This window comes from Scomber japonicus, chromosome 21 (assembly GCF_027409825.1).
Source record: "Scomber japonicus isolate fScoJap1 chromosome 21, fScoJap1.pri, whole genome shotgun sequence".
In the NCBI taxonomy this organism is placed as follows: domain Eukaryota; kingdom Metazoa; phylum Chordata; class Actinopteri; order Scombriformes; family Scombridae; genus Scomber; species Scomber japonicus.
The window spans coordinates 14,433,726-14,454,892 of record NC_070598.1 but is presented as its reverse complement, the minus strand read 5'-3'; the positions used below and the strand labels follow the sequence as shown (position 1 = coordinate 14,454,892).

At 39.2% G+C, this 21,167-nt stretch overlaps 2 protein-coding genes across 9 annotated transcripts in view; one reads left to right on the top strand and one right to left on the bottom strand.

Moving 5' to 3' along the window:
• Window positions 1–18,281, top strand: part of mtrr (5-methyltetrahydrofolate-homocysteine methyltransferase reductase) — a 295,323-nt gene extending 277,042 nt beyond the window's left edge. Inside the window, exon 16 of the mRNA XM_053342757.1 lies at window positions 18,269–18,281. The gene's annotated coding sequence lies outside the window, so the exon portion shown is untranslated. The remainder of the gene's footprint in view (window positions 1–18,268) is intronic.
• neto1l (neuropilin (NRP) and tolloid (TLL)-like 1, like) overlaps window positions 1–19,485 on the bottom strand; it is a 75,627-nt gene extending 56,142 nt beyond the window's left edge. For 7 of the 8 annotated variants that reach the window (XR_008323804.1, XR_008323805.1, XM_053342751.1 and 4 more), the window contains exons 1-4: window positions 18,730–19,485; window positions 17,849–17,905; window positions 17,587–17,721; window positions 16,895–17,143 (exon numbers count right to left, since the gene is read on the bottom strand). Coding sequence is in view for 6 of the 8 variants with exons in the window: in XM_053342751.1 (XP_053198726.1) it covers window positions 16,895–17,143; window positions 17,587–17,721; window positions 17,849–17,905; window positions 18,730–18,757 (469 nt within the window). In the remaining 2 variants the exon portion in view is untranslated. The remainder of the gene's footprint in view (window positions 1–16,894; window positions 17,144–17,586; window positions 17,722–17,848; window positions 17,906–18,729) is intronic. The other variant, XM_053342747.1, reaches the window with a different exon arrangement.
• Between the last annotated feature and the right edge of the window lie 1,682 nt (window positions 19,486–21,167).

Genomic DNA, 21,167 nt, shown 5'->3' with positions numbered 1-21,167 from the left:
TAGCACTCCATGGTTTTATAGAAATGTGATTGACTAAACAGATGTTCTAATCATAAATAATTGTGCTGCATGCAGGAACAGCATATTGAATTATTCAGAAATGCTCTGAAGATTTCAAGGAGAAAAACACAAGTAGACTTTGTGAAGAGGGTTGTAACTCTTTGCACCCTTCCACTGTTCTAGCAGATGTTCATATTCAGCCAAATCTGCCTGAGGGCTCGAGACTTTCGGTGTCCCGTCGTCCATGGGGACAGTAGAAAATGTGCTCAAGAGAAACACAGATCTTCCCCGGGACACAAGGGATTTTATATATTTTATTCATTTATTTCAAACTATTGTTCCACAAATGACAAGCTGAATCAAGTGCTGACTACAACCAAGTGTGTCTTCTCATACTGTTGCTTTGGTTAGTATCACATGCTGACTACTCAGCGCGAGACCTGAAATGTTCCTGTGGTATCGGTCAATCTATCCTCTCATCACAAATGGCTTGCTGGCAGGAGCTCACAAATACATTGCACTAGTTACACAAACACAGTGCTACTCTGACTGTGTTTGACTATACTAGCTAAAGCACCCATTTAGATGATTTCAATATGTTATTGTGATCTTTTTGGTTATAATCTAAGCCTTAAACACAAATCAAGCAGGTTGGGTCATAAAAAATGACATTCTGATTAATAGGGGATGGGTCGTGGGTGGTGAGACAATACATCAATAATGACGAAAATATTAATATTAAAATGATATGACATTCTTTAAAATGTGAATATAGTAGAGAGCAGAGCTACAGAGCTGTGGTCTCCTACTCACCTTCATTTTTCATAAAGCATAAATGGACTCACAACTAAGCAAACTAACAATGGGGAATACTAAGAAACATAATGAGAGTAATAATTATTATTTCAACAAATATACACGTGAGATTGGTGGAGAATCTTTCCAGACCACCAGGGTTATCAGGAGCAAATGAAACTGCAGCAGGCAACATACATACTATACTGCAAAGGAACAACTCGCCATGGAAACGTTCACAAATACTGAAAGCAACATCTCTCTAATCTTTAAAATAAATCGTTTAAAGAAAACACTCATCATCTCCGCAGATTTTGTGATTTTCAGGCTCCAGGTAAACCCAGCCTTGCTTTACAAAGTAAAGAAATAGTTAGATTTGGTTCCTTGATGGTAATGATTAAAAGTTAGTCTTACTTATACCATTTAATGTAATATCAGACCTATAGTGCCACTATATTATCAACCGTGTAGACATAGGGATATGTTTCAGCAGATATGTTCACATTCAGCCATATCTGTCTCATGTTATACAATTTAAAGTAACCTCAAATATATAGTGACAATGCTGCTTGTACCACATTGGAAAAGATTTGGGGGAAAGATATGGAGGAATTTATTGAGCCAGAGATCTGGACATCAGTATAGTGGAAAATGCATAGAATATCAAACTCTGCAGGTAATAAAACCATACATTTTAAATGTATTAATAGAACATAATATACACCAAGAAAACTCACACTGATGGGTCACCAGAACAATGATAAATGCCGGCATTGTAACAAAGAAAAAGGTGTCTATTTTCACATGATATGGGACTGCCATATCCTGCAAAGTTTTTGGAAGAAGGTTATAAATAATCTGTCTAACTAATCTAAGAGTCATAGTTATCAATTGGAAAACCACTGCTAATATCAACGAAAAAGTATGGTTACAGACATTCGAAACATTGTTGAGCCTAGAGCAAATGTCTAACTCAATTCAAGGCCTACAATGGCAATATCTTTTCAAATTAGCTGAATGTCTTTTGGAGCTCCTTTCAAACCCACCATCGCCCCTATTTGCTGTTTAAATCAAATGTTTGATTGTAGTGTTGTAAACAATGTAAACCATTTGGCCAAAATGGAACACTAGTGGTAGGCTACATCACATGGAGGTTATGTAGTCTGAGTGAAATTGTGCTCCTTGAAATGTTTAGGCAGATTTAAGAGAGACTGACAAACACAGATATCAATAAGCAACAATCGGTATTGGAAGACTGGCATGCACATGCAAACACAAAAGGTTTTAAAACCATGAGGAACCACCTCCGCCAGATTGTGGGCCAGGAAAAACCCTGCTCATTCCCCCGCAGCTGATCAGATATTTCATTATACAGAATAAATAAACAATCATAGTGCACGCATGAAAAAAGATAAAGTCAGCAATTCTCGGTTTCAATCCTGGAGATATGAAGCCAAACAACTGTCACAGAAAAAAAAAATCCTACCTACTGTAGTAATTTCAACACACTCAGGGCAAACTGTTTGGGTAGTTTAAAGAAAGTAAAGGAATCAGTATGCGTGTGCTTGTGTACTGTTGTATTATGAGCAGTCGTTTGCATGCATGTTAGGCATCGAGGCTTATTAGAAGCCACAAGGTAAAAGCCAATTGGCATCCTTTTATAGACGGTGGCGAGAAAAGCCAGTGTCAGCTCAATGAATATTCAGATAGAAGCAGAGCCTTGAGGGGACATGGAGCAGCCCCAATCTTTTATCATTCTTCCTTGCAGCATGGCCATAACCTATTCACAGCAATCCAAATCTTTCCCTGTGTTGCTGAATCTCTCTTTCCCTTCTTCCGTCTTTGTCTTTTCTTCCATCTTTTTCCTGTAACATACATGCAGCACTATACTGTAGCTCCAGCGTTCTTCTTGCTCTATCTCTGCCTCAATTTCCCCTAGCTGTACATTTTCCTGCATAGGGGGATAATGAGAGCCAGCAATGGTGGGTGGCCATGTGCGTCGCATTGTATAGGAGTGCTGTGATTAATCGAGCTTGCCAAATGGAAAATGAAATGCCAGCAAGGCCGTGCTGTTCAGCAGGCTGTCAGTGTTAGTTTGAGAGCGAAAAAGAGATGAACACATATGATCGACTTCCTGACTTTTCTGGGTCTTTGCTCTCGGCAAACTGCCAGAAAGACTTCGGTCGTCCAATGGGAGAAGATGGTCTTAATTGACTTGGTGGACTCTATTGTTATACAGTTAGTGGTCTGAGGAGGAAATAAAAATGTTCTCTCGCACAACCAAAAGCTTCAATAATCACAAATGGTTGAGCAATTGGAGCTTTGACAAGAATGTGAGAAGAGAAGACGAGGTGTGTGAGAAAAGCTAAGGGAAACCAACACTTCACTAAAGACGTGTTTATGTTTGTTACACCGCTGAGTCAACGATTGACACCTTCGGCAATATGAAGGAAAATGAACTGAAACAACTGCAAAGAACACTGCGCAATCTGTTTCACACCTACCGGAAACCAAATGTCACACGCACCTTCAGGATGACAAACAGTAAACTTTCAAATTTAACCTAGTCTCTCCTGAAGGAGCTGTTTAGCAGCCTGCAACCTCACATAATGGATCCTTTGGGTGCAATAGCAATCTTTCACACAGACAGGGGAAAACAAAGAAAGGCACGAGAACCAAGCTGATCTTTTTGCGTAAAATTCAAGCTTGGCCTGGCTGGAAATTCTGCCATTATGGTTATGAATGAGCTCTCCTCCCCCACTTCAACAGCAGATATCACTTCAACCATCTCTTTCCAAACACAGTGCAGGTACAGACTAATATACATTTTTCTATTCTGCTTTATGTACAAATTTTATTCCATTCTTATTACTTTGGATATTTCTACCTTGGTTGGACCTAGGGAACCCTAGAAAAAAATAAATATGGTAGACTGAGAGGAGTTGGAGAATCATATTGAGATGCAAACCATAAACCACTTTTCATGGCTTTTCTATAAGCCTATCAAGTGGTAATGATATGCATTAGCACTCAAACACAGTCACAACAATATATAGAATGGGACAATCAGTATATGACCCAAGCTGCACTTTCATTACATAATACGTACCATCAACTCATTTTACTGTCATTTCCTAAGAGAGGATATTATATGTAGTTGTTGGCATCCACTTGAATTCACAACTGCTTTATCATTCTGATATGTTGCAAGGATTATTCAAATTCCAAATTTCATAATCCCATCATCATCTTGCCTTTCTTTATTGTAGAATGCAAACGTTGACATCATTCTCCTAGCTGCAAAACAAAAGCTTGCCATTACCTATTAGATTACCCTGATGCCAATGGGATTTAGGTCCATTTGGAATCAGACATTTGCTCTTAGATGATAAGCTGGGACTGCAGAGTCCAATCCAATGCCAAAAGAGAAAAAGCAAGAAAATGGGGGAGCAAAGTGTAGATAATGAAAACAGAACATTCATCATTCATACTCCTTTTGAGGCGGTTATTAGACTTTTTATCCCTGCATGTTAATTTGCTAAGACCCAAAGGAGGTATCCCACTGATGAGGAGATGAAAACAAAAGCAAAACTCGTCAAGCGTAGAAAGCAATCTGCTCTGTGATGTCCTTTGAAATCAGAGGTACAATCAGCGATGAGCAAACAAAACTCATTCGACTTCCAAAAATGAAAACACCTTTCAATCAACCTTTAAAAGCATAATTCTCTAAGACATTTACAATGGGTTGAGGCCTTAATGTGTGTAGATATAAAACACACAGCTCAATCTCATTGCTGTCTAATACAGCATAATGGAGAGAGTCAGGCTCTCAGCATGACAGCCAAGGATCCACCACGGTGATAGGCTAATGAAACAAAGAGCCCTAGGCGAGCTGTTATGCCTACAGAGAAAGGGAGTGGAAAAAAACCCCACTTGCAACAGCTCAGCTAATTTCCAGTGCAGTTCTGAGGGCGACAACCATATGCATCATGTGTACAATGTAGCAAACACTGTGTGAATACGCAATAGGCCGCACCATTGTGAATGCAGCAGAAGGAAGGACACAGGCATAGGAAAACAGCTAATATTTGGCTGCAGAGATGCATTGTGTAGAAAAATGCATGTTCCAGCATACTGTTTGTACATGCAGGTTAATACATATGGAGTGTGTATACATCAGACAACTCCTCTACTCCAATCCCCAAACCAGGCCAGAAGTAAACCCCAACAGCCAACATGGTTTACATTACTGCCGACTTCCAGCTACAACAGAGCACTGCCCTGACCCCCACAGCATCTGTAGCTGAACAGCAGGCCTGGCTAACAAACTGCCACAGAGGATAGAGGCAGGAGGCAGGCTGAGCCACTGATTGATCTGCAGGGTAATTGGCTAGGAGTGACTGAAACAGCCAAAGGACATAAATATCAGCCATCCTGCTGGATAGTGAGTTTAGTTCCACAGGGCGAATGGCTTTCCCCTGAGTGAAGGCTTGTTGTCTGATAAGCTGGTGAACATTCTGTGCCGGGCTTCCACTGCTAAGTAGGAAAGAGCAAGGTGAGATATCGGAGCAGGGATGGGAGATGAGTCAAGTGAAGTCAGGAGTCGGGCAAGAAGTTGGGCTGAATAAGAAAAAAACAATGAAGATCCAGGGACACCAGAAGGTGATGCACCAATGTTGTTTTGTATGTATGTAGTTACAGAAGCTTGGTGATATAGGGGCTTATATACCTAGCTTTCTAAATGACAGTTAACAAGTTAACAGTAGCATGGTTTGCTAAGAGGCCAATGAGCTCAAAAGGCATGTTTTCCCTATTGACTCATGTTTCATAACTGGTTACACATCATCACTCTTTTGTGGTGGAGAAAAGTAAAAAGTAGAATAAAAGTGACTGATCCAATACCTCTAATAAACTATGACTATAAACTATGTTTTGGACTTTCTGGCTCTCTGTTCTCTCAAATAAATGTCAAGATGATTCAGTATTGTAAACTCTAATGTAAAAGTTCAATGAAATTGAACTGAAAAAGATGCTTGTGTGACTGGGCCTTAATGGCTGGTTAATTCCAATTTTGTATAGTTTTTGCCTTGTTTGAATTGGATGGTCCTCATTTCTATCGGTTAGGATAACATGGTCCTCACCAAGTAATTGATAAGATCTGGGGACATGGAGACATCCCTAAAACAAAGACTGAGAAGAGCAAAGAAACAAGGACATTCAGATGATCAGACAGTAAACAAGCCAAAACTTTATCTAGACTTCTTTATTATAGGGGTAAAACTGAAAGTAACTGTGCCTAACATAATGAAGTAATAATCCTGTGCATAAGTACAGTACACTACCTCCTATATGTCAGAGTGTTTGTTTAAAACTTTGTGATTGAGTGCTCATGTTTCTTTTACCATCTGTCCTATTATTTACTACAACATCTGTGCAATGAACTTAAATTGGTGTCTTACTATTAAAGTGTTTCACATACATAGACTCTACCTGGGCAGCCCAAACTTACATTTTTCATTTCATAATTCACACAGAGCAGCCAACCTTCAACCCACATAGGCATCTCAATTCTTATCTTGTATGAATCTGAATCAATTCAGAAATGTCAAAAATCTATTTTCTAAATAATAAGGTGATGTTAGCAGAACAAAAAATGTGAATTTCAACTGTGAGGGAAATGCAGCACCTGGACAGTCTATAGCACACACACTAGAGTCATCTTGTCAATACATCCACGAAGATGAAAAAGTTCATCTCCACGCTGTCACTCAGAGACTAATGTTAGTGGAGCAGCAAATTCCAACAGAACCGAATGACCGACACACACTGCAGCATTAAACAATTAAAACCAACTCTGAGTGAAGAAAATAACTTGGTGTTCAGTCTGTTTCACCTCATAAAACCTTGTACCCACTCAGCGATGTCTTTCCCTGGAGCTAACGGTGCGGCAGAGAGGCTGCTCTCCACTGCTGGAGACATAACATTGATAACAACACAGCGGAGCACTCTGCCCAGGGGCGCATTCAGTGATTTGGGGGCCCCGAGCAAACTCAGTCTTTCTTTATTTTCATCCTCTCTCTAACTAGGAATCTAAGTAAAAGTATTGACACACAGTAAAAGTCAGCATTCAAAGTTTGACTTAAAAGAGAAGATTGAAACAGAGGTATTATCACCACAGTGTACTTACATGTGTATCACTTGTGTTCAAGGGGGAACTTTTAATTCTTACTGGATAATTTAATGAATATTAAATAAATACGAATTCTAATCTAATTCTATTTTCTGCAACACAACCAGTAACATTTCTCTGTCAGGCAAATGTAGTGGTACAATGTTTTCCTCTGAAGTAGAAGTATGGAGTTTTTTGTTTGTTTTTTTATTTTGCTTTGCTTTGGGGGCCTTTTGTAAGTTATTTCAGGGTACAATGACTTAAAATAGTCACATAATTCAATGTTTTTCATATCTCAATGTCATACTAAATCTAAAGCTAGAGTCCCCAACTTTTTATTGAGGGCCCCAGGCAGTTGCCTACATTGCATACTGGTAAAATCCTTCACTTAACTTTTTAAAATAAAAAGGCTGCAGACCATTTATCTTATCTGATAGTTATGTTTTGTATTCTATTTCAGTGCACTAAGTACACCAGTGAATGTTTTTGCACCCAGTATATTGCAGTAAGAGAAAATAGTGACCCCTTTTCTAGAGAGCACCACAGGTAGGATGCAAACTCTTATAACAACGAAAATGTTATTTTGCTGGAAAACAGTTGGGAAATACAATTCGACCATTTCAGACAGCAATGAATAGGGTCGTTCATAAACCTTTGTTTGACAAGTTTATTAGGCTGCTGAACCCGTCCGTCACACACTGTGGTGTTACACACTACACCACCCATCACCACAAGGAAATTCTCATCCTGTAGGAAACACTGTATTATTACCAACAGAAACCGAAGCTGTATAGAAAAAGACACAGGAAGAAATCAACCAGAATTATTAATTGGGACATGAAGGTATGGATTTGCAAAGCTGAATTTAACCAGAGTGCCACCGAAATAACAAAAAACATGTATACCAGTCAAAGCGAATGTCACCTTCGCCTTCACATGGATCTGTTTGGCAACACACAGAGCATGAACCAGACATGTCAGAGAGAGAGGCAACGAGAGAAGAAAAGCGGTAGTGTTAGCTGAAAAAAGAGAGGAACAGAGAGATGAGTGAGGAGATCGAGGGTGCGACTGACCTCTTCCACAGCTGCAAGAGGTGTGCCTGCAATGCTAACTTGCTCCATCCATCTCGATTTCCGAAAACAGAGGCAGTGTGGAGGAAGGGTGTCTTCAACTGAGCTCAAATGTAGAAACTGTCATTCTTCCTAACCGCATAAAAGCACAGAATATTTTTTTTTTATGAAATGAGATTAGTGTGGGCAGCAAGGACTTAAACACATACAGCTGGATGAGGGATTGAAGCCAAAAGAGAGCGCATGTTCTCCAAACACAGCTCTGCTTCTTTGTCTAAACCACTATCAGCTTTTCTAACATCAAAATGAGTATTCTGAAAAATAAACAGAGACTCAGTTATTTTCTCTTTGCCAAAGCCCTTCAGCTGATGGCATTACTTTGGGGAAATTGCATCACACACAAGGAGCATACCTTCCCTGTGAGTAATGTACACCTACACATTTTCCCAGCAGAGAAAAGACAGTCCCATAACAATCAGATAAACAGTAGGAAACGCTGAACAATCAAGGAAAAAAACTCCCAGAGACGGGCACCGCAGGGAGCACTAATGACAATAACCATTTGAGCAAAACATTGGCAATCTTTGATTTTTTTTTTCTTATATATCAAATGTGACTACATGCAAGCAGCTCATTCAGGAAAACATACTGTTCACTGATATCTTGGGAGGACACCCCAAAATGCACCACAGGAGATTTCTTTCTCTATTTCTACTCATGAATTTCATCTATCTGTTCTCTATGCTCCTCTGAGAATTTGAGCTTCTACCAGTGTTGAGCCATGGAAAATGAAATTTTACTCCCACAGCCTTAGGTGCTATATCAGTGTGGGACAAAGTTTTGACAATGTTTTTTATTGGATTTAAGTTGAGAGGTATCCCACTAGAAAAGGCCAGACCGAATGGGCTGAGCTGAGTTTTCATTATAAGAATTACATCTATTTAAACTCAGATTCTGCAGCTGTATGGCCTGTTTCTCAACCTCACCTAAAAGTGATTAAGATGTCAGTAAGTACGTAGTTAAGCAGAAATTTGGCATTTCCATGTTTTTCCTTTTTTAAAATTTTTAATGCCATTTTGTAAGAAAATAAACAGGACAGAATCAGTCATCTGTTTGAAATGTGAATCTCAAGAAAATACTTTTTGAGCATTTTCACACTGCAATGAATGAGGGAGAATTGTGAGCTGATGTTTCCCTTCCCTTTAGTTTTTCAATACTTGTCTCTACACAGAGTTTTAAAAAGTACACCCTAAGAGTACCAAATGTTCATGCATGTGCATACATATGCAATTATGCACGCATGATAGGCCTTTAAATCAGGATGAGGGACAATTGTTTCAGCATTTAGCACACCTACTGAGCACACCTTTCAACACCATGAACAATGCCTCAGCATGTTTTGTTTCCCAACATCCAAAATTCAGGTATTTGTCAGTGTCCACCAGCACAGGATACCAGTTAAATGGCTGAATGTGACACAGTCTTTGCCAGCTTTAAACAAAACAGGGTACAAATCTCTTTATTGCCTATAAATAATTTAATAGACTATAACATAAAATTTAAATCTTCACGCTATTCCACGAGCTGCTTGTGAGTTTATAAAGATTAAAACATCAAAACACTAAATCACGATTGTACTGTACTGTACCAACAAAAAGCAAGAAAGAACCCTTAAATAATGTTACCTTTAAGAAAATTGGTGGGTTCTTTACACTTTGCATTTTAGGCTTGCTTTCATTCAGCATTTTTGGTTAGTTTGAATGACAGACGGCTGTAGTAATTAAGACCTGGGGAAGTGACGCAGTTCAGATAATATCAATAAAAAGGTGACTTCCTTATCAGGAGGAGGCAGGTGGGTGATGGTTAATTAGAAAAAAGTGGTTTGCTTCTTGTTTCCAACTACAAGTCGGGACTTTTTGTTTTGTTGCCATAACTACAAAAGGTTACACAGCTTTAAGGAAATACTAAATTCTTTTCAAGTGATAATTTTGATCCAAACCGCTTACCGTAACTTTGTGTTTTTTGTGGCTTAACCAAACCAGACCTTAACTACAGCTTTGCCACACCATGAAAAATGACCTTTTAACAGTGATTTGTAAGGTTTTGGAAAGTGGCATTTTATGCTCCTGTTTTGGAAAGCGGTATATTACACTACAATGGCTCGCTCTGAAGTGCTGGTACAATCAACCTAGGTGATCATTTAATCATGGGGATGTGTTGAAATTATGAATTACTTTGTGCCTCTCTCTGCCAATAGGGTGAATGTCAGACTTTTTGGAGTCTCAATTCTGAGAGTTTAGTGGATACAATTGAACAAAAAGCAACTCAAACATTTAAATGTCGGGTGTTGCCACTGGCAAATGACTTTGGATTCAGATGTGAAACTGGGAAGTAACTGAACTTTCTGTTCAGCCCCTCAAATGGTGCTGCCGCAGTAACGTCCTTCCAAGAGCGACGAGTCGATTGCTTCGGTTCAATTTTCAATTTTCCAGTTTGAGCCCATCTCGGTTCAATCTTATGGCCCTGCTTCCTTTATGAAAGGCTCATATATCCTATTCTGGTTATAATCTTAAATATCATTTGACTCATTTCATTCCAAAAATGATTCTCAGCCCAGTTCGAGTTTGGTTGGGCCATATAAGCACTTACATCACTCAGTGTCATCTTTATTATAGATTCATTAGACATGGCCTGAATTCTAAATAGTAGAAAATACAAAAAACAGTGGTAGTACAGGTAGAATAGGAGGCTATATGGCGTGTTGACCAGATTCTAATATGCTATTTTCATATTTAAAATGCTAATGTTTGAATAAAGGATCAAATCATTTTCCAGTCTTGAAAACAACAGATACAGTATGTTAACAAAATACATAAAACCAAAAAAACTACACACAAATGTGTGGTATTTTGGGTTTATAAATTTATGTCATTATGTCATTTTTCATGAAGCAACACACAATTCAATAAGCCACATGTGTATACTGCATTTTTTTTCCACTTGCCCACAGTTAAAGGAACGGTATATTACTAATCCAAGGATCAAGGTAATACACAAAGACTCACAAGTCTCTCATACAGCAACATTTCCCACACCACCAGGTCTTGGGTGCTGGAACACCACTTAATCTACCAGTCCAGGGGGTTCTAAGGTCACAGTGCCCTAGGACGACCTGAATAGCAGAATGCTGCTCAAACCCCCCAACACTACACATTTACACACAGAAACATATAACACCAGTAATCTTCCCTGCTGCACATGCTGTGTCCAACTCTTCCTCTTGCAATTTTGTATTATATATCATTCAGGCTGCCTGTCTCAGTGTAACATTTTGCTTTGTTGCTGACTTCCAGTTTGATTTTGTATTGTACTGGCTTTATTGACAGCTGAATTTACACACTATGCTTTTGTTCCACTTGTATCACCAAACATCTGAAATGATCACACAGACAATAACCCAGCATCACACTTCCAAAAATGTCATTTCAATAATTCATTATTGTTCCACAGTGAATATATTTTAGCAGAATAATGGGAGAGACAGAAAAGGATGTAACAAAAATAAAAATATGATTTTCTGAATATTAATATATAGTCTTGCTTTACATGGCCAGGGGCCTTCAAGCCTTTTCCCAAATCAGTTCTTCTAGTGAGTGGTTTGCTGTTTACTCATCTGTCCCATGCTTCCCTCTCTTAACTGATTGAACTGTCTCCACTACGTTCACCAGGTAGTTACTTACTGTGTCTGTTTGCCATTTTGTGCCGAGCAGGTAGTGTACAGTGGGATTTTTTAGCTGTTTGTCTAAACACAGCTGGCAGCTACTACCGAAAACAATACGGTGAGAGCAGTGAGAGTGAACAAAAGCAGTAAAGTTGCTAGCTGAAACTTGCTATAAAGCCGAGGGGAGCTGCAAAACAGAGTTATAAAGTGATTTATATGGTTAAAACATTTAAGTACTACAGTTAAGCAATAAAATCTGAAAATAAAAATCAAATCAAATGAAACAGAATCAAATATCACTAGTACAGTATATGAATAAAATAACAGTGGTGGTAGAATAGATAAGACATTTGGGAAATAAAACTGTGTAGTATCAATTAAATAAAGCCCTTTCTAAAAAGATAAGTTTCGACAAGTGACTCTGCAGCCTTAAATCCTCAGGCAGGGAGTTCCACAACAGAGGGGCTTTGAGTCTCTTTTCGTCTCGAACCATGACATAGAAACAGCCAGATGGGCCCTGCTTGATGATCTGAGGCTGCACTCTGGATGGTAGTGGAGTAATCAGCAATGTAGCAGGGCTCTAAGCCATGTGCTATAAAGGTAATCAGTTAAATCTTAAAATCAATTCCAAAACTGACAGTGAAGAAAGGCTAAAACAGGAGAGATATGATCTTGTCTTGTAGTATTTGTTAAAAGCCACGCAGCTGTGTTTTGTATCAGCTAAAGGCGTGAAATCGTTTTTTGGCTTAACCCAGACTACAATGAATTACAATAATCCAACCAAGATGAAATAAAAACATGTCACCTTCTTAAGATCAGGTTGGAAGAGAGAGGAATTGATTTTTAAGATCCTCCTGAGTTGATAGAAAACACGTCTGAATGACTTTTGTAACTTGCTTTTTAAATGTGAGGTATATTAGAATATTAGACCCAGGTTTCTGACTGCAGGTTTGACATGATGTTTCATTTGTGTGGACTTCAGAGGATGAAAAATAATTATAATTATTTCTGATTTGTTTTCAGCTGAGGAAAGTTTTGGGACATCCAGCTGTTTATTTCTGACAGACAAGACAAATTATGAAAATGTCCTTTTTCACTGGTCTTTAATGACATTTAAATGTGCATGTCATCTACATAACGACGGTATAGAATATTGTTCTTATGAATTATATGACCTAGGTATTAACCAGGCGGGGAGTTCCTGTCCTCTGAAAAGAAGCCAATGCGGAAGTAACTTAGAGCTGCATTCTATCAAAAGGCCACCAGGGGGCGATCGTTTTGTGTTCAAGAAGACTTCCGGCTCGATACAAGTCAATGGAGAATTCACCAACTTCTCACTTGATTTCTAACCTCAGTAAACGTTTTCAAAATGTGTTTATGGTCTCAATCGCTAGTTTAAAGCCTTCTTCAATGCAGTATGATGTTCATTTGTGAAATTTTGGCCTCCCTGATTTTATATTTGACGATAAAGCAGGCTACGTGGCTACGTTGTGATTGACAGGTTGATTGACCAATATCCTCGAGATCCAGCCCTCGCAACCAATCGCAGCCTCCCCGCTCTGCCGTTGGTCCCGCCCATACGTCCGTTCATGACTCCGCCTCATGCCCATATAAGTAGAATCCGTGTTCATTTTTTCCCAGAATGCACCTGAAATTTTCAAGATGGCGCTGCCTAGATTCGATACTATTGGCTTCCGAGCAGCAGTCCACAAACCAATGGGTGACGTCACGGATGTTACGTCCATTTCTTATATACAGTCTATGGTATTAACACAGAACAGGAAGGGGCCAAGGAAAGAGCCTTGGGGAACACCACATGTCAGATGGGCCTAGTCAGATGTCTAGGAACCAGTCTAGGGCAGTGATCCAATGAAATAGTGATCAACTCTGTCAAATGTTGAACTGAGTTTGAAAAGAATCAAATTCGAACAATCACTGCCATCAGTGGAAAGTAAAAAATCATTTGTAGCATTTATGAGGCAAGTACTCAGCACTATTATGTGAATAGAAACCTGACTGAAATTTCTCAAAGATTGTATGATTATTCATAGAAGAAATCAAATTTAAATAAACAACCTGCTCTCAAAAACTTTTGAACACAATTGTTTAGAGATGGATCTAAAATTATTAAAATCAAAAGGACCAAGGCTAGGTTTCCTGAGAAGTGGGTACACTACTAGAGGGGAGGGAACACAGCCAGTAGCCACTGTTAATAACCCCCATTAGGAAATGGTAAGCAAATAGGTTCATCCCTACAAGCAATGCCTCTGAATATATTCCATTAGATTATATTATGTCGGTGTACACTTATGTAAGTACTGAGACAGGATCTAAAGTGATTGTATGAGCTGCGAATTTGATTCATCTTGGTTTTCCACATACAGTACTGTATAGAGGAAGAGCAAGGTACACTCATTTAGTCAGGTAACTAAAGTGAATCACAAATGCCCCTGTAAAAATGAGCTACAGTGTATTTTGCAGGGAAAAGGCTGCTGTAAAAGTTCTGTGACGCAAGCAAAGCCCTAGTATAAGGCATCTGGGTGTGATTTGTTTGACAAATAAATGTGCATGACATCCCTGGGACAGCCAAGTTCATAGTCACTGTGCTGAGTGACTGTAAGACCAACATTGCTTCCTTCCTTTGATGCCACATGCAGTATATTGAACACATTAAATCTGCAGACTTTCACTGCTTCACTGAAGTACCTCAGCATGTGATATGACACAGGATATTGTGAGATTCCAGTCACTGCTTCATTCACTGGCAGCTGTACTAACTGCATGAGGCTCTGAAAGGACATTGGCAGAATGTGAAGGAGAGGCATGAGAGTTTTTATCTCAACACTCACTAAAATGACTGAGAAAGGAGAGTAAGAGGAGCTGATTCATGTCACCTTTGTTGCTTCTTTTTTTCTCTCTCTCTCATTCATCACAGGAGGGCTGTGTGAATTAGCATGGTTAGCAGAGCAGCTGCAGATGTGAGACACTGTTCACATCGCCAGATTTCAGAGTATCAAGTAGAGTGAATTCAAGACTTTTATCTTCTTTAATTATGTTAATCATATGCCACAGACATTTCCTATCAGAGCTTTTTTCTTTCCTCTCAGCAAATTTTCAATGAGACTCCCAAGAGAAGTAGGGAGAAGAAACAATACTTCAATTGCACGTTACAGAAAATGTGGTCTGGATTCTCTATCTATGACTAATAACAAGCTAGCCTTCCTGGGTTTTTCTGAATATGTATTTACATTAGTAATGTTTCTTATACTGTGTTGTACTGCAGTTATTATTAAAATCCACCAGGGAAGACAATTTGTGCAGAAATTGTACCTTGACAAACATGTACTATTCATGTCAATATTGATATAAATATTGTTATATTAAATGCTCATGTAGGAGTAGTTTGACATTTTAGGAAATGCCTTTGTTTTCTATTTTGCTGATAGATAAATGTGAAGACTTCAGTCTCGTGTCTGCAATTATGAAGCTACTGTCAGCAGTTGGTTAGCCATGCAAAAAATGAACTCAAGTTTTATCGATTAAACAAAACCTGATGCGATGTGTGAATTTGTGAACTTGGCAGATTTTGTTACTTGGCCAGCTGTTTACCCCTTTTTCCAGTCTTTATGCTAAGCTAAGCTAACCAGCTGCTTGCAGTAGCTTCACATTTGCTGAACAGATGTAAGAGTGGCGTCGATCATCTCATTTAACTCTTAGCAAAAGAATGAATATGCATATTTTCCATAAAGTGTTCTTCTAAATCTATTTACCCAATGATATTACTGCCTGGTAAATGTTTAGCTACCTACTGCACACAACACATTTGGAATATCACAAGTGTTTTTTTTCAGAGTAAAGCTTAAATTGAAGTTGATAGAGCAACTGATGTGTATAACGCTGCTGCAGGATAAGAGATTCATGCCTCAGCAGACAGCAATCTCTATGGCATAGCACATAACCGTGTCTGACACTTCCTTGAAATTTGTGTCGATTCATGTTTTACTTTTCATGCACTTTGTTTTTTTTTCCCTTTCCAACTGCTTTCTGGATAGCAAGGAAAATATTACATTTGACAGTGTAACTCTCTGTAACTTTAACAGTGATTTCACAGAATATGTTGAGCTACAGCAGTCTTTACATCAACAGTTTATCTTCTGTATACAAATCTAAGACAAGTAGCTGTACTTCTGCTTAACAATCCATGGCGTGAAATCCATCACGACTATTCCTCACGAGATTTCATCACTACTGACTGCATTTCTTCATTGTAATTTCCTGTAAAATGCTTCACCACCATTCTTCTCTTCTCAGTATCAAAACACACAGAGCCTTTCGACATCAATATATTCCCTCTTCACCTCAAAAGCTTTGTTTTCAGTAGCCTGAAGTCAGTAGCTTTTTTTTTTTTTGACGGAACATCGATGTTCGGCATATGTTTTCATCATATAAAAAATGACACAATCAAATCTCCAATGGAAAAAATGCCCCTGGAGGTGGAGTTGATGTAGAGACAAATTGGCATACTGTTCTTGTTTCCTGGCACTCTGCCTTTCGAGCTTCAAACACCCTAAAAAGTTGACAGTGTTATTAAACCCAGTCAAGTGTAGGTGAAGGAATATTAAATCATGGTTATGCCCTGATTCCTCATCATCAATCCTCAGTAATGGGATCTCAACCAAAGATGATGCAAATTAAGAAAGCCAAGGTTTTACACACGACCATAATTACCCACGATTGTGTTCGACAACACAGATTAGTGTGCTACGCTCACTCAGCTTCTTCCAACCCTGTAAACTGACGAATGGTGCTGCACAGCTGTATTAAAATCTGACAAATATTTCACTTCACATATAGAGAAGAGAAACAACAACCTAGCCTAGTCACAAGAGGGGCCCAGCCAATGACAGTATATTGCCAATAGAGATACTGAGTGTGTGCAGACAGACAATCAATAAAAGTGCAAGAGGCTCCCACAAGGCAGAGTTCCCTGGATGGTGTTTGTTATTCCTTCTGAACCTTGCTGTTTGAGCTATAAAGCATAGGTATGCTTACAGAGGAAGAATTGAATTGGCAAGAGCAGTAAGACAAAACAGCTGTAAAATAAATAATTAAATAATAAGAAGAAGAATTATAAAATACCTGCAGTGAAGTTGTAATTTGCGGAAAATCCCACCGCTTCCAGTTCACCATCTGTAACAAATTTTATCCACAGATATCGGCCACTACTCCTGATATCCGGTGGGCTGTGCTGACCGCAATACCGTCCGAGCATTGGGGAGAAGCCAAACGGTCCATCCCGAACCTCGATGTTGTCAAATTTACATTCCCAAGAGGACTCGATTGAATAATTCTCCTCAAAGTGTAGATCAATACACTGCCTTGGGGGGGCTGCAAGACACAAGGAACATAATAACTACCTAGAAAAATGCAGGGAGTAGAATATGACTCACACTTTAACAGATTAGCATTCAACTAGTTTTATTATCAGCATGCCCACATGTTCAATACACACCTTCAATCCTGGCTGTTAAATCATTTTAATCTCTAAAACACCAGCGCTTCAATAGCTTCAATAGCTTCAATAGTTTCTCTCTAGACTTCCATAATCACTTATGATAGTTTAACCTGCACATCTGCAGTGATTCATCAGTGTGGAAAAAATAAGTAGTCATTCATTGTTCAATACATCTCATAATTCACCTTAGCAGTTACTGTGATCCCCTGCCCCCCTAAAGGATAACCCGGGGAATGCTTTAGTGAGAATAAATGGCTGGATTGCATTGCCTTTTTTTTAATTTTTTACCACTGCTGTGCATAAAGAGCATATTTACCTTCAAGGATGTAAACACACTCTGTGTTTGGGGGATATTTGCTTGGGAAATTGGGAGATGTGAAGAGTCCTCCTTCTGATTCTTTCACCCACGTTCCACATTGACCTGCAGGCTTCACTCCAGAATTGTTTTTCACTGAAATATATAGAGCGTAATAAAAAAAAAAAAGAGTCAGAGATTAAAGCATGGCAGAGAAGATATCTGAGCAGAAAACACACACACACACACATAAAAACGGTGTGGTTGTGGTGATGGAGATTACCTGCTGTATCCTTCTTTGTTGCCCCAGACAACCCAAGTATGAGGAGACTTGCAACAACTGTGACAACACAAATAAAAAGATAAATGCATTTTTGATGGGAGACTGTTCCATTAGCATTGTGTTTTTTTTTTTTATTCCTGTTGTGTGCTTAGCTTGATTTCAGTTGAAAGATGGTTGAGTCAGCAAGGAACACATTTAAGATGCATTGTATTGTACATTAGTGTTATGCTAATGCTAAACCTGTCCAGGGTGTAACCATAAAGATCCCCAAAACAGCACAGAATACCTAATATGATAACTGTAACAAATTATGAAAATACATTGTCAATTATAATGAGTCACCTTTTCTGGAGTGTAAAAAACAGAGCAAAGCCTGCATAAATCTGCACCCCAAATACCTCAGATCTTCAGATCATCTAGGCCTGAACTGTAATTTTATGCAAGAAAATTATTTGACTCCAATGTAGAGGCCAAACCTTTTTTGAAAAAAAAAAGAGTTACACAAACAAAGAAAAGGGGCTAAACTGACTGTAGACCAAAGCACTTTAGATTTAACGATCTTGCCACACATCATTTTCCCCAATGTGTATTTCACTAAAAAAGGAGAATAAATCTAACATGAACTTACAGTGTGAGTTTCAACACTGAGTTTACAGGTTGTGGGGTGCAGAATAAATCAGCTTCTCACCCCATGCCATTTTAATCCTGACAAATCCTCATTCTGTTTGTTTTATATGTTGTTCTTATATTTAACGTCTTTCCAAACCGATTAAAGGAGCATTATACTGCGTTATAGGGTAAGACACGTTTAGGCAAGAAATCAGAGCTTTTTTTTTTTTTTGGCCAAGTAGGCTTCAGCTGATGAATACGGATGGTCTTACCGTGATGGAAGCTGTGCCCATGTACCATGTCTGTTCCTTTCACAACCGGCTTCAGACTCAACTAATTCCATTTAGATTTGGGAATACTTGGAGAGAGAAAAAAAGATTGAGATGAGAGTTTCTGAAAAAATCACACCTGGAAACCGCTCATGCCACAACCTTTCCGTGAAAAAAAAAACAATAACAAAAAAATCACCAACCAAATTTACTCCTTAAAACAAAAATCTTGAATGGTGAGGGGAAAAATCCTTGCAGATTTGTCACAACAACTAATCACCAGTTTCATATAATACCAAAAACAGTTCTAAACACTCGCCCGATTTCCATCCAAACGTTTCTAATACCCTTTGGTGCTTTTGATGCACTGAAAGGATTAATAGTCCCGTCATCAGCCCTTCTCTAATCGCTCCACCTTTGCGATCTTCTTTTTGAAAATATCATGGACAGGCTTGTTTTGTCCTCTTTGCTCCCTATATCAGGAGAGGGGATCCTTCAGAAGCACGCAGAAGCACGCAACACTCATCTCTGCAGCGTTATCTTTACTCTTTGGTGGTGCGTAAAAATTCCCGGGTAGTCAAAACATTCAATTGTTTTTTCGCTTGGGTTTCATTTGTCGTTTCTGGGGAGGGTGAAAAGCTGTCAGTGTTGTTCTGAGTGCATCCCACTGTCTTGGCTTCTATCAACTGGAGGGTCCCCGCAGCCAGCACGAGTTAATGTATGATCTCCCTCCTCCTTCCGCTCATTCAACACTACAGCCGTCCAATGCGCCGCAATCCTCACGTACTTTTGACGCACGCATTGAAAACTTCTCCAGGACACGACTTCACTACCCTCCCACACACACACACACACACACACACACACATACACACACACACGAACACGCGCCGGGAAAAGTAAAGGTGGAAGCGCCAATGTGTATATATGAGTCTGGGTGTTTGTTTGAACAATAAAGCACGCGCTGCAGAATTCATTTGAGCTCGTGGATCTGCCGCGCAACGAAAATGGAAAGGTAAGCAGAAAAGGAAATGAGGTAGGAAATGGAATACACAAGCAAAAGCAGATATATGTCAAAGACTGAGCTCTATCAGTGTGATCAAACATGGAAAACGTGCAGAGTGAAATAGCCTCAGTCAGAGAGGCTGAAGAAACAGCATTATCATGCATAAACATCTGGAAGGATGAAAGCACGTCTTTCATTCTACTCTTGGCAATCCAGGGTGTAGCTTTGTTTCTTTTAAAAAGGAACATGATATTCCTGTTCTAAAAGGGACATTTAGCCCTTCAGTATGGTACAAGTAGACACACCACCCACTTCAAGGTTATCAAAGGTGGCATCCTTAGATTTACTTTAGATTGCACCTACTCCTCCTCCCAATTCCATGAAGAAATTTAGTGGTAAAGTGAAATGGGCAGAGAAGCTGCATTTTCAGTTTTCCTTTTTTTGTAGTTTATTTCTCAGAAAAGTGACTAGAAACCATTCATTTTCTGAGGTGTGAGTGTCAGGATGTACGTTCATCCACCAAGTGTGTAGTCGCTCTCACACCTGATGACAAAGCTGATCAGAGGATGCCCAGGGACAAGTCAGGGGCTCAGGCTCCGAAAATAGTCTTGGCACCCGACAGACAATATCCATCTTCAGACACTCTTTGCTGCAGAGGCATTCTTGGACTCAGTCCCTCTGTGTATATGATAATGTTACTGGTTAGTGTGTGCAGGACAATTTGGATCAGCTTAAAATACTGTTAATGAACCACCCTGAAGTCCTTTGTAGTAATGTTATGCCCATGACAGATTTGAGCGCAGTGACTTTGTCTGTTCTGTCTCTTTTTCTTCCTCTTTGTGTGTTTTTTTCCTGGTACACAAAACCTCTTGAGATTTCTAAGATAAAGACGTATTATCATCTCTGACATCCTGCTCTTAATTACATCCTGTCCCATAGATTGGCCTGTTACTCACCACTCTTAAAGTGTTTGGTTTCATGGCAGGTAATGCAGACTTTGCAGGTACCATGCTGACTTTGAGAATACGTGTGGGAGTGGGAAATCTCAGCACTCTTTTAATAGGCTCCTGCTAATCTGTTATACAAAGTGATTTAATGGACTTGGGATTTAGACCCCCAGCCAACACAAGAACCAAAGCTTAGCCTTTCTTGCTATAGGATGATCAACTTCTTTGGAGCTCAGTGTAGCATAGCCCCATTTGCTTTCTTCAAAAAAATTCACAAACACAACAAAGACACAGCAGAAATTAATTTAAAATGTCCATTTCTCTGCAAAAGTAAAGCATATTATTGATCTAACTGAGGGGGATGTCAATAATATCTGTGGTAAGATACATTGCAGTCCCCAAAGCTCGTTATTGATTAACAGTGGTGCTGCGTCGTCTGACAACTTTATAAGCACAACACCACACGTTTCTGATGGGTAAACTCTGAG